Below are 13,954 nucleotides of genomic sequence, written 5' to 3'. Positions count from 1 at the left end.
ATTTCAAGATCTGTCCTGAAGTACAATGCTGTCAGTGTAGGATAATATCCATATGCCTACTAGGAAGACCGGTTAATATATATTATTCAAATTTAATTTCTGAAATTAGCAAATAAGTTTTAAAAATGTATTATTATACAAATAATAAATTTAGCAAATTTTTGTGTTGCTAAATAATCTCCCTTTACCTTAATACATCTTTAATGTGTAAGATGAAATAAAGTTATTTCTTATTCATTTTGGAAACACATTATGCAAAAGTCAAATTCCAACAGTTTTCTAAGTTCACAAACCTTTAGGCTGAGTATCAGCAATCACAAGGGAAATGCCATCATCATCTTTTTGCTTTTCTTTTGTGTGTGCAGTCTGCTTTGAAGATTTGTTGTTTACTGTCTTACTTGATTGTGAACCCCTGAAAAACAGAATTATATTATGCTCAATTCTTCTAAAGCCCAAAGGACCTTAAAAGCTAACTAGCATATTTAACAACAAAAAGACAAAAATCAGTAGGTTATAGTACAGTCCCACATAGCAGAATATATGGTCTGGGTAGTGGAAAGAATACTGAACTGAGAGATTTGAGAGTAACTCCTCATCCTTTTAATACCGTTACATTCCCCATGTGCCTTTGCGGGGGTGGGGGAGAGCTGGCAACACCTTAGTACATTCACACCGTAGAACAACACACATGCAAAACAAGCAAAAGAGTAATACTATTAAATAATTAAAACAGGTGTGAGTTAAAATTCCATGAAAACCAAATGAGTACCTACACATAAATGAAATAACTAAAAAACAAAACTAACTGTCAATATACATCAAGTATGGTTCACATATGAAAAGTTAAGTAAAAATAAAGTTTGGAATATGGTTAAAAAAATATACACACACACACAGATATATATACATACCTACAGTAGAATCTATTTTACAAGTCATACTCTACCATGAAATTCATTCCTTTATCAGTAGCATATACACACGAAAAAGCAAAATAAAACAAAGTATGATGCCTCACACTTCCCACCTCAAAACACTGTACACAGCTACTGCAATCCAAATGGCCTCATACTGATTCAACATAGGTACACAGACCAGTGGAATAAAACTGAGAACTCAGAAATAAATCAATCCATCTATGGACAACTGATTTTCAATAAAAAGTCAAAGTCTATTCAGTGGGGAAGGAACAATCTTCTCAAGAAAATTTCCTGGTAGGACTTCCAGTAAGATGGAGGAATAGGCAGACAAGTCACACAGACCTTCTGCAACAAAGAAAAGAGAAACCAATTGACAGAGATACAGAAGATAATCCTGGAGCCCTGAGCATTGAAAGAAAGTACACAGAAGTGAAAGAGGCATCAACTATCAGAAAAACCTGAACAAAAATAGTGAGTACAGAGACGGTCAGAGCAGTGGGACTGTCAATACTCTCACGGGACCAAGAGCCTAAATATTTCCAAGTGCTGTTGGGACCTGAGAATTAACCTAAAGATCGGCCCTGGTTGCCAAAGGCTGCAGGGATGACTGTGCTGGTGGCCTATGACTAGGTAGGTAAACGGCAAGGAGGGAGACAACCTGAACTGTGGACTTTCTGCTGTCCAGAGAGTGCAGCCATTTTGGATATTTAAAGTGACAGAGGGCACAGCCATTTTCAATTGTTTACAAGTGGCAGCCATCTTGGATATTTAAAGTGACCGAGAGTGCAGCCATTTTGAATCCTTACAGGTGGCACTCATTTTGGATTTTAAAGTGACAGCATCCTCATTTGGATTCCAGGGACCTAAGAATAGGCTCTGTTTGCCAAGGGCGGAAGGGACATACAAGAGGCTGACAACAAGAAAGGAAACAGGTGGTGAGTGTGTAAGTGCTGTCAACTAGCGAATAGAGGAGCACAGCACGGTACCCTGTTTATGCAGATAATGTACAAAGAAAAAAAATTGTGGGCAAGTCACTCCAACATACAATCAGCAATTAAATATAAATACAAAAACGTCACAATGCCTCGGAGACAACAGAGCACCACAGTTCACATAAAGAAGCGAGACAAAGCAGGAGAAACAAAGGATCAGGATACAGAACCAAAGCACATCCCTGAGGGAGATGCAGCATTGGAACTCCCTGATAAGGAATTCAAAAGAATTATATTTAGTTATCTTCAACAAATTGAGAGATCAAGGAAAACACTGACAAAATTGAGGAAAACACAGAGAAAACCCCAGAACAATTGTGAAAGACAATACAAGAATAAAATGACAAAATAAATGAAAAATTAGAAATGATACAAAATCTACACACATAAATCCTGAAGATTAACATGAAATTTTCAGAAATAGTTAAGACAATGAATGGGGAAAGGAGTAGAAATGAATCAATGGAAGACAAAATTAGTGAGATCAAAGGCAAATACATCAGTATTTCTTTGGAAAGTGATTAATCAGAAAAAAGGTCAAAACAAAATGAAGAAAGCCTAAGGTGCATGTGGGATACCATCTAAAGGAATAACCTACATATCATCAGAATTCCAAAACAGGAAGAAACAAAACAACAGAGAAAATTGTCAAAAATTTGTTGGAAGAGAATTTTCCTGGTATGATGAAACATGAGAATATATCCATTCAGGAAGTCCAACGAACATCAAACAGGACAGACCCCAAAAGAAAGTCACCAAGACATATCATCATCAAACTCACCAAAACCAAAGACAAGGAAAGAGTCCTGAAAGCAGCACAGGAAAAATGAAAAGTTACCTACAAGAAAGAGGCAACCAATAAGACTAAGCTCAGATTTCTCGGCAGAAACCATGCAGGCGAGAAAACAATGGGATAGTATATATAAAACCCTGAAAGAGAAAAATTTCCAACCAAGAATTACATACCCAGCAAAACTGTCCCTCAAACATGATAGTGAAATCAGGACATTTCCAGATAAGCAGAATTAAGGGAATTTGTTAAAACCAGACCAACCTTACAAGATGCTAAAGAGAACCCTTTGGAAAGAGAAGCAAGAACAGCCAACAACTGACCATTAACACACATGATGACATAACACAGAAACCAACCCAGCTATGCAAGGATCCAAAGTAAGTAAGCCTACAAGATTGTAAACAGGGAATCAGAGACCTCAATTGACAAATGAGGACAACTATAACCAAAAGAGAGGGAAAAAACTGTGTAGTTACAGAACTTCTAGATAGTGGGGAAGTCAAGACAACTACCAGATAGAACAGACTGTTCTAAACTTGGGAAGAAAACTATAAATCACAGGGTAACCTCAAAGAAATATGATAAACCTTCACATCAAAATTAAAAAGAGAACCAGCATAAATACTTAGCAAATACAATAGCAATGAAGGAAGTGATAACACGAATCATAAACAAAACGAGCTCAGCATAGAAAATTATATGGAACAAAGAAATCAACACCACCAAAAAAAACACCTAACAAAAATGACAGCAACAAATTCTTATTTGCTGATAATTAATGCTATGCAGCACTAAAGAAAAATGTACAGTCTGCAAAACAATATGGATGAACTTGGAGGACATTAGGCTAAGTGAAATAAGTCAATCACAAAAGGACAAATATCATATTAGTTCATTGCTGTGGAGGGTGGTCAAGGAAAGGTTTATATGTGGAAGGAAACTTTCTTTGTTGATTGCCAGGGGAGAGGAGGGAACACTGCAAAAAAATATGCTTTGACCAATGTCACTTTAATTTTGTGTATTTCACTGTATATAAATTATATTTCAATAAAATGCATTTAAAAAAAAAAAAAGACAATTTCCTGGTAAAACTGAACAACAAGATGTAGAAAAATGAAACAGGACTCATACCTCACACCATATGCAAAATTAACTCAAAATGGATCAAGGATTTTGTTAAAGCCAAAATTCTAACATTCTTGGAAGAAAACATAAGGACAAAACTGCAGAAGCTACATTTTTAAACAATGGATTATCAACCAGAAAAAAAAAAAAAAAACCTCAACCTCACTCCTGTGGAGTCGATTGCAACTCACAGCAACCCTTCTCTGGGTTTCCAAGGCATTAAACTCTACGGAAGTAGATTGCCCGTATCTTCCTTCCAAGGAGTGGCTGGTGGGTTTGAATCACCAGCCTTCTGGTTAGCAGTCAAATGCCTTAGGCACTATGCCACCAGAGCTCCCAGATCATCAAATATAACTATAAATAAAAGAGCAGCAGAAGACAAAATAGGTACCTGGAACCTCATAAAAGTCAAAACATGTATGCTCATCAAACGCCCTATCAAAACAGTAAAAAGACAATCTATAGATTGGAGGAAAAAAATTGGGGAATTACATACATGACGGTCTAATCTCTGAAATATATAGGAAACCTGAACAACTCTATAATCAAGAAAACAAAAACCCAATTAAAAAAAATAAGCAAGACATGACAGACACTTTTTATAAAAGGGCATTCAAGCAGCCAACAAACACAATGTCTTAGTTACCTAAAACCAAAACCAAACCCACTGCCATCAAGTGAATTTCAACTCACAGAAATCCCCACTGGGTTTCCAAGGCTATAATTTTTTACATCATCTTCCTCCCTCTGAGCAGCTGGGAGATTTGAACTGCTAACCTTCTGATTAGCAATCAAATGTCTTACCCACTATGCCACCAGAACTCCTCTGTCTTAATTATCTAGTGCAGCTTTAAGAGAAAAATCACAAGTGGATGGCTTTAAAAAACAGAAATTTACTCTCTCATAGTTTAGGAGGCTAGAAGTCCAAACTCAGAGCACCAGCTTTAGGAGGAGGCTTTCTCTCTGTGTTGGCTCTGGGGGAAGGTTCTCGTCTCCTGAAAGGTATCAATCTTCCCCTGGGTCTTGGAAGTTCTCAGCACAGGGATCACGCGTCTAATGGACACACTCTGCTGAAGTCCCTTCTTTTTTCGTAGTAGTAGGTCCCTATCTCTCTCTGTTCACCTCTCTCTGAGGCAGACCACACCTCAGGGAAACTCTCCTTACACAGAATCAGGACTGTGACCTCAGTAAGGGTATTGCATTCCACCCTAATCTTGTCTGATTTACTTAACAAACATAATGTAATCCTCTTTAATATAACCTATTGGGGCATCATCAACCAGAGAGAGATTAGGATTTACACACATCCCTAAATGGAAGATAATCACACAATACTAGAAAATTCTTGGGGGCCACAATTCAATCCATAACACAAATGAAAAAATACTTCTGATCTTGTTGTTAGGTGCCATCAAGTCCTCTTCGGCTCACAGCAACCTTATGTACGACAGAACGAAACACTGCCCAGTCCTGTGTCAGCCTCATGATCCCTGCTATACCTGAGCCCATGTTGTAGCCACTCTGTCTATCCGTCTTGTTGAGGGATTTCCCATTTTCCACTGAACCTCCACTTTATAAAATGACATCCTTCTCCAGAATATGGTCCCTTTTAAGACCATGACCAAAGTAGGTGAACAAAGTCTGGCCATTCTCACTTCCAAGGAGCATTCCAGCTGCACTTCTTCCAGGACAGATTTGTTAGCACTTTTAGCAGTCCATGGTACTTTCTGCATTCTTCACCAACACCACAACTCAAAAGCATCAACTCTTCTTCACTCTTCCTTATTCACTGTCCAGCTCTCACATGAATATGACACAACTGAAAATACCATGACTTGGGTTAGGTGCACTTTAGTCTTCAAGGAGACATCTTTGCTCTTTATCACTTGAAAGAGGTCTTTTGCAACAGCCTTGCCCAATGCAGTATGTCTTTTGATGTCTTGACTGCTGCTTCTATTGGTGTTGAGTGTGGAACCAAATAATATAAAGTCTGAAAATTTCAATCTTTTCTCCATTCATTGTGATGCTGCTTATTGGCTCAGTTGTGAGGATCTTTGTTTTCTTTATATTGAGGTGTAATTCATACTGCAGACTATAGTCTTTAATCTTCCTCAGTAAGTGCTTCACGTCATCTTCACTTACAACAAGCAAAGTTGTGTCGCCTGCGTATCTCAGGTTGTTAATGAGCCTTCCTCCAATCCCGATGCCATGTTCTTCTTCATATAGTCCAGCTTCTCGGCTTATGTGCTCAGCATACAGACTGAATAAGTATGGTGAAAGGCTACAACCCTTATAAACTCCCTTCCTGATTTTAAACCATGCAGTGTCCCCTTGCTCTGTTTGAACGACAGCCTCCTGATGTATGTACAAGTTCCTCATGAGTACAATTAAGTGTTCTGGAATTCCCATTCTTCTCCATGTTATCCACAATTTGTTATGATCCACAAAATCAAATGTCTTTGCATAGTCGATAAAACACAAGTAAACATCTTCCTGGTATTCTTTGCTTTCAGCCAAGATCCATCTGACATAAACAATGATATCCCTCATTCCACGTCCTCTTCTGAATCCAGCTTGCATTTCTGGAAGTTTTCTGTCAATATACTGCTTAACCGTTTTTGAATTATCTTCAATAAGACTTTACTTTCCTGTGGTATCAATGATATTGTTCAATAATTTCCACATTCTGTCAGATCACCTTTCTTTGGAATTGGTACAAATATGGATCTTTTCCAGCCAGTTGGCCAGATAGCTGTCTTCCAAATCCCTTTGCATAGCCAAGTGAGTGCCTTCAGCAGGACATCTGTTTGTTGAAACATCTCAATTTCCAGAGCCTTGTTTTTCACCAATTCCTTCACTGAAGCTTCGACCTCTTCCTTCAGTAACATTGGTTCTTGATCATAGCCACCTCCTGAAATGGATGAGCAACAACTAATTCTTTTTGGTATAATGACTGTATATTGCATCCATCTTCTTTGATGTTTCCTACATCATTCAATATTTTGCCCATGGAATCTTTCAATATTGCAATTCGAGGATTAAACTTTTACCTCAGTTCTTCCAGCTTGAGAAATGCTGAACATATTCTTCCCTTTTGGTTTTCTAACTCCAGGTCTTTGCACATTTCATTATAATTGACTTTGTCTTCCTAAGCTGTTCTTTGAAATCTCCTGTTCAGCTCTTTTATCTTGTCATTTCTTCCATTTGCTCTTGCTACTCTATATTCAAGAGCAAGTTTCAAAGTCTCTTCTGACATCCATTTTGGTCTTTTCATCCTTTACTGTCTTTTTAATGACCTTTTGCTTTCTTCTTGAATAATGTTCTTGATGTCATCCCACAATTCCACTAGTTTTCAGTCACTGGTGTTTAATGCATTAAATCTTTCTTTAATTAGTCTCTAAATTCAGGAGGGATATAATCAAGGTCATATTTTGGCTCTTGTGGATGTCTTTTAATTGTCTTCAGCTTTAACTTGAACTTGAATATGAGCAATTGATGATCTGTTGCACGCTCACCTCCTAGCCTTGTTTTGGCTGAAGATACTGAGCTTCCCCATTGCCTCTTGCCACATATGTAGTCAATCTAATTCCTGTGTATTCGATCTGGCAAAGTCCAGGTATATAACCGTTTGTGTTGTTGAGAAAAGGTATCTGCAATTAATAAGTCATTGGTCTTGCAAAATTCTATCATGCCATCTCCAATGTCATTTCTATCACGAAAGCCATATTTTCCAACTACCAGGGATATTTTTGGTTCCAACTTTTACATTCCAATCACCAGTGATAATTAACACATCTTGATTACATGTTAAGTTAGCTTAAACTGCAGCAGTTGGTAAAAAATCTTCAATTTCCTCATCTTTGGCTTTGGTGGTTGGTAAGTAAATTTGATAATAGTCGTATTAACTGGTCTTCCTTGTCAGCATATGGATTTTATCTTATCACTGACAGCACTGTACTTCAGGACAGTTATTGACACATTCTTTGTGATGGTGAATGCCATGCCACTCTCCTTCAATTTGTCACTCCCAGCATAGTAGATCATATGGTTGTCTGATTCAAAATGCCCAAAACCAGGCCACTTCAGCACACTATTAAAAAAAAACAAAGAAAAGAAAAGAAAACACCTCACTGCCATCAAGTCAGATCCAACTCATAGGCACCCCTCTTTGGGTTTTCAAGACAGTACCTCTGCGGAATTAGAATGCCCAATCTTCCGTCTGAGGAGTGGCTAGTGGATTTGAACTGTCAGCCTTCTGGTTAACAGTCAAATGCCTTAAGCACTATGCCACCAGAGCTAAAGCCTAGAATATCGATCTTTATGCATTTCTTTTCATTTTTGACAACTTCCAATTTTCCTAGATTCATATTTCATACATTCCATGTTATGATTATTAATGGATGTTTGCAGCTGTTTCTTCTCATCTTGAAACATGCCACACCAGCACATGGGGGTCCCGAAACCTTTACTCTATCCACATCATTAAGGCTGGCTCTACTCTGAGGAGGCAGCTCTTCTCCAGTTGTATTCTGAGTGCCTTCTGACCTGAAGAGCTAATCTTCTAGCACTATACACACACAATGTTTGAAGGCTATTCATAAAGTTTTCCAGTAACATATCAGACAGTGTTTTACTGCTATTCATAAAGTTTTCACTGGCAAATTCTTTGAGAAGTAGATGGCTCCTTTCCTGTCTTCTTCTGAGTCTTAGTCTGGAAGCTCCTCTGAAACCTATCCACCATGGGTAACCCTGCTGACATTTGAAACACCAGTGGCATAGCCTCCAACCTCACAGCAACACTCAAGCCACCACAGTATGACAAACTGACAGACAAGTTTGTCTGCTTTAGCTGTTCCAAACTGCTCTGTTCATTTCCTGGTCTCCCTCACCCTGCTCACTTACCTAGCCTGCCCCCAGGGCACAAACACCCACCTTCCGCTGCTCCCAGGCCTGGCTTACCATGGCTGCTTCCACACACACAAACACCTACCTTCCAATGCTCCCAGGGCTGGCTTACCACGACCTACATCTTACGCACACAAACACCCACCTACTGCCTTCCAGTCATGATGTCTAGGTCACAATGTATTTGCTTCCTGTCAATCGCAATCAAAATACTTGCAAACAACTGATTTATATTTTATTTGCATAACATTTTGCTAAATGAGTAAGAATGAAAAACGTGTGAAAAATAGAACAGTCTGGGAAGTATAAATTACTTCTTTTTATTTCTCAGTGAGTTGTGTTGTTATGTGCCACTAAGTTGGCTCCAACTTGTAGTGACCTTATGTACAACAGAACAAAACACTGCCTGGTCCTGCGCCAGTCTCACAATCTTTGCTAGACCTGAGCCCATTGTTGCAGCCAATGTATCAATCCATCTCATTGAGGGCCTTTCCCTATTTCGCTAATCCTCCACTTTAGCAAGCACAATATTCTTCTCCAGGGAATGGGCCCTTCTGACAACATCACCAAAGTAGGTGAGATGAGCTCTGACCACTATCACTTCCAAAGAGCATTCAGGCTGCACTTCTTCCAGGATAGATTTGTTAGTTCTGCTGGCAGTCCACAGTACTTTCATATTCTGTACCAACACCACAACTCGAAAGCATCAATTCTTCTTCAATCTTCCTTATTCACTGTCCAGCTTCCACATGCATATGAGTAACTGAAAATACCATACCTTGGGTTAAATGCACCTTAGTCTTCAAAGAAACATCTTTGCTCTTCAGCACTTTAAAGAGGTCTTTTGCAGAAGATTTTTCCAGTGCCATACTTTGATTTCTTGACTGCTGCCTCCACTGGTGTTGATCATGGAATCAAAGTAACATGAAATCTTTGACAATACCAATCTTTTCTCCATTTACTGTGATGCTGCTTATTGGCCCAGTTGTGAGGATTTTCATTTTCTTTATGTTCGGGTTTAATACACACTACAGATTGCACTGTTTAATCTTCATCAATAAGTACTTCAAGTCATCTCCACTTTCAGCAAGCAAGGTTGTGTCATTTGCATATCGCAGGTTGTTACTGAGTCTTCCTCCAATCCTGAGGCCACGTTCTTCTTCATACAGTCCAGCTTCTCAGATTATTTGCTCAGCATAAGATTGAATAAATCTGGTGAAAGGATACAACCCTGATGCACTGCCTTCCTGATTTTAAACCATGCAGTATCCCCTTGTTCTGTAAGAATGACAGCCTCCTGGTATGTGTACAGGTTCCTCCTGAGCACAATTAAATGTTCTGGAATTCCCATTCTTCTCAACGTTATATATAATTTGTTGTGATTCACACAATCAAATGCTTATGCACAGTCAATAAAACACAAGTAAACATCTTTCTGGCATTCTTTGCTTTCAGCCATTGCTGACATCAGCAATGATATCCCTTCGCTGCACATGCCCTTCTAAATCCAGCTTGCATTTCTGAAATTTCCCTGTCAATATATTACTACAACCATTTTTTAAATTATCTTCAGCAAAATTTCACTTGTGTGTGACATTAATGATACTGTTCAATAATTTCCACATTCTGTTGGACCACTTTTCTTCAGAGTGAGTACAAATGTGGACCTCTACTAGTAAGTTGGCCAAGTATCTATCTTCCAAATTTCTTGGCATGGACGAGTAAGTGCTTCCACTGCAACATCTGTTTGTTGAAACATCTCTATGGGTATTCCATCAATTCCTAGAGCCTTGTTTTTTGCCAATTCCTTCAGTGCAGCTTCAAACTCTTCCTTTAACACCTTTGGTTCTTGATCATATGCTACCTCCTGAAATATATGAACACAGACCACTTCTTTGTGGTACACTGAGTCTGTATATACCTTCAATCTTCTTTTGATTCTTCATGAATCATTCAATATTTTGCACATAGAATCCTTCAATGTTGCAACTTGAGGCTTGAATTTTTCTTCATCAGCTTGAGAAATGCCAAACGTGTTCTTCCTCCGTGGTTTTCTAACTCCAGGTCTTTGTATATTTCATTATAACAACATGTATACTCAAATCCTTTACTGATTAATCTTTTCAAAAAAGCTCATAGTGGTAACTAAATATTTAAAAGCATTACTAAGCACTTTTGATTTCAAGATTCAAAGAGCATAATCACTTAAATTTAGCTCTTAGTATTCTGCTTGCTGATTTTCTCTCAGACTACTCTTGAGGGAGTAAAAGAGCAATCCCAGGGATAAGGGCCCAAGTATACAAAAGGAGGTAATTACTTACATAAGTGATAAGTTTGATTCTACACTGCAACTATCCTCTAGGGAGAGTTCAAAGGCTCTCTACATCCCACTTCCCAGCCACTCAAGTCTCACTTAAGCTCTAAAGAAGAGTTCCAATGAGTTAAGGACAAAATGAAATCCTTAAAAAAAGAACTAAAATTCCAAAGTATAGAATTTGGGTTGGAAGGAGCAAAGAGGATTAAAGTGTTCTTTGAAGTGAGTTCATTTATCTTCATTATTTTCCTGTCCCTGCAGTAATACAGGTCTCAGTGATATCTCCTTCTACAGTGGGAACTTCCACTTTAGAACACCAAGCAGAAACAGGGTGTGACCCAGAGAAAAGTAAGCGTAAAATATTGGGCAGATTAAGTTCTAAACTTTGGGACAGGAAGGTGAAGTTAGCCAGAGAAGCTCTGAAGAAATGGACCTCAGAGTAGTTGCTCCAGTCTGCCTTTAGCTTACTTGTCCTATCAAGACAACAGTGGACCTGAGGCTCACATATTTTCCAGTCTATTTTCCCATGATGGAAGACTAGACAAATATCTGAGCTAAAGACCCAACCAACTGTTGTTGCTTAGAGGTTTGCAATTGAAGGTAGATATTAGAATTACCCTGAGATTTCCTCACACTAAACGTTTTGTGTTGGTTAGCAATTCTGAGATGACTTCATCTGTATACAAGCCATTAAATAAGAAAGTAGTTATGTTATTGATAAGGAAACAGATACCTTACTGCCAGAGAAAGATGTTACAAATAACAAAAGGAAGCCTAGAATAAAACTTATGGTAATGAATTGAAATCCAAAGTATTATGGACTCGTGTTTTTATAATGTACAAAGAAGTTATGTACACAAATAAATACAAATTTGTTTATATACATAGATTAACAAACATACATCCATATATTTCACAGCTCTGAGAAAGGCTAAAACTATGAGGCAGTTCTACTCAGTCCTACAGGATCACCATGAGTTGGAATTTACTCGAAAGCACACAATCTCACCAACACCTGAGTTCTAAATATTACTCTCCAGTAAAAGTCACTAGGGATTCTTGGAGAAGAAGTTGATTCCATCCAAGCTGAGACAAGAAAAATATAAGATAAGTCTAATGCATCTTGTACTGGAAAATAAGGAAGAAAACACAAAAAATGGTTGAATCATGTCAAATAGGCACTGGAGCCAACATGAAACAACTCCCAATGCCAAAGCTGAAACAATCTGCACAACAAACCAAATAATGACAGTATTAGATTATAATTTCTTGAGAGCACACACGCACATATGTAATTAAGGAGGGACAGCTATTCCTTAAAATAGAATTTCAATTAATAAATGTAGAAAGAATGAACAAAATAGAAAGTGACCATTAGAACACTATAGTAATAGCTGTTGGAAGCAAGATCCACTAATGGTTACCTGAATTCGTGTGAGAAAATTTGAGGACAAAACGATATTTAAAAAGTCTGAAAGTATGTATTAATTTTTACAAAGAGAAAAAAGTAACTTTACTAGCAGGTATCAATTCACCCAAGTGATCAAGGTTGTTATCACCAGTAATACAGTGATAATACTATGTACTGAAAAGGGTACATCATTTCTTTGGTTATTGCTGTTAGCTGTCATCAAGACACATTACGCAGTCCTGTACCATCCTTCCAGTCATTGCTAAGTTTGAGCCCATTGTTGCAGCCACTTTGTCAATGTATCTTGTTGAAGGTCTTCCTCTTTCCTCACTCTCTAGTTTACCAAGCACCATGTTCTTCAACAGAGACCACTCCTTCCTGATAACATGTCCGAAGTATGTGACACAAAATCTCACAATCCTAGCATACAGGCTATATTTCTTCTAAGACAGATTTGTTCATTCTTCTGGAAGTCTATGGAATATTCAAAATACTGTGTCAATACCACAATTCTAATGCATCAGTTCTTCTATGGTCTTCCTTATAGAACTTTACATGCATACGATTGAAAATACCAACTTCTACATACGTACAACTGAAAATACCATGGCTTGGGTCAGGTACACATTAGTCCTCAAAGTGACAAGTTTGGTTTTTAACACTTTAAAAGAAGTCTTTTGCAGCAGACTTGCCTAAAGTAATATGTCATTTGATTTCCTGACTGTGGCTTGCATGGGTGTTTAATTGTGAAACCAAGTAAAATTTAATCTTTGACAACTTCACTGTTTTCTCCATTTATCATGTTGTTGCTTACTGGTCCAGTTGTGAGCAGTTTTTCTTTCTTTATGTTGAGGTGTAATCTATACTGAAGGATTCATCAGTAACTGCTTCAAGTGGTCTTCTCTTTCAGCAAGCAAGGTTGTGACGTACGCATATCACAGGTTGTTAATGAGTCATTCTCCAATCTTGATGCCACGTTCTTCACACACTCCAGCTTCCTAGATTAACTGCTCAGCATATTAACTGAATAAATACGGTGAAAAGATAAAGAATCTATCATTTCAATCTAATCATTACAGAACATCAGATAAAGTAAAATTGATGGACATTTTATGAAAATACTGATAAACAGTCTTGAAAGTGTCAAGATCACGAAAGACAAAGGAAGACAGTAACTGTCACAGATTGGAGGAAACTAAGGACACATGACAACTAAATACAATGTAGAATTCTAGTTTGGATCCTGAAAAATTAAAAGGACACGAATGGAAAACTGGTGAAATCTGAATAAAGTCTATAGTTACTTGTCTTGTACTGACGACTTTTTTTTAATGATTTTTTTAAATTAATGTTAGATCTTGGTTTTGATAATTACACTATGTTTATGTTGTTGTTGTTGTTGTTGTTGTTAAGTGCCGTCGAGTCGTTTCCGACACATAGCGACCCCATGCACAGCAGAACGAAACCTGCCCGATCCCGCGCCAGCCCCACAAT

At 38.0% G+C, this 13,954-nt stretch overlaps 1 protein-coding gene across 1 annotated transcript in view; it reads right to left on the bottom strand.

The window, feature by feature from the left end:
* The window catches only part of SENP7 (SUMO specific peptidase 7), a 245,214-nt gene that overhangs the window by 82,110 nt on the left and 149,150 nt on the right, over positions 1–13,954 (bottom strand). Inside the window, exon 5 of the mRNA XM_007945774.2 lies at positions 294–412. Within this exon, the coding sequence (XP_007943965.1) occupies positions 294–412 (119 nt within the window). The remainder of the gene's footprint in view (positions 1–293; positions 413–13,954) is intronic.

Source organism: Orycteropus afer, unplaced genomic scaffold (assembly GCF_000298275.1).
Source record: "Orycteropus afer afer isolate SDZICR_OR568_19922 unplaced genomic scaffold, OryAfe1.0 scaffold00143, whole genome shotgun sequence".
NCBI classification, from domain to species: Eukaryota; Metazoa; Chordata; class Mammalia; order Tubulidentata; family Orycteropodidae; genus Orycteropus; species Orycteropus afer.
Note: the sequence above shows the minus strand (reverse complement) of the source record. Positions and strands in the feature narration are given on the sequence as shown.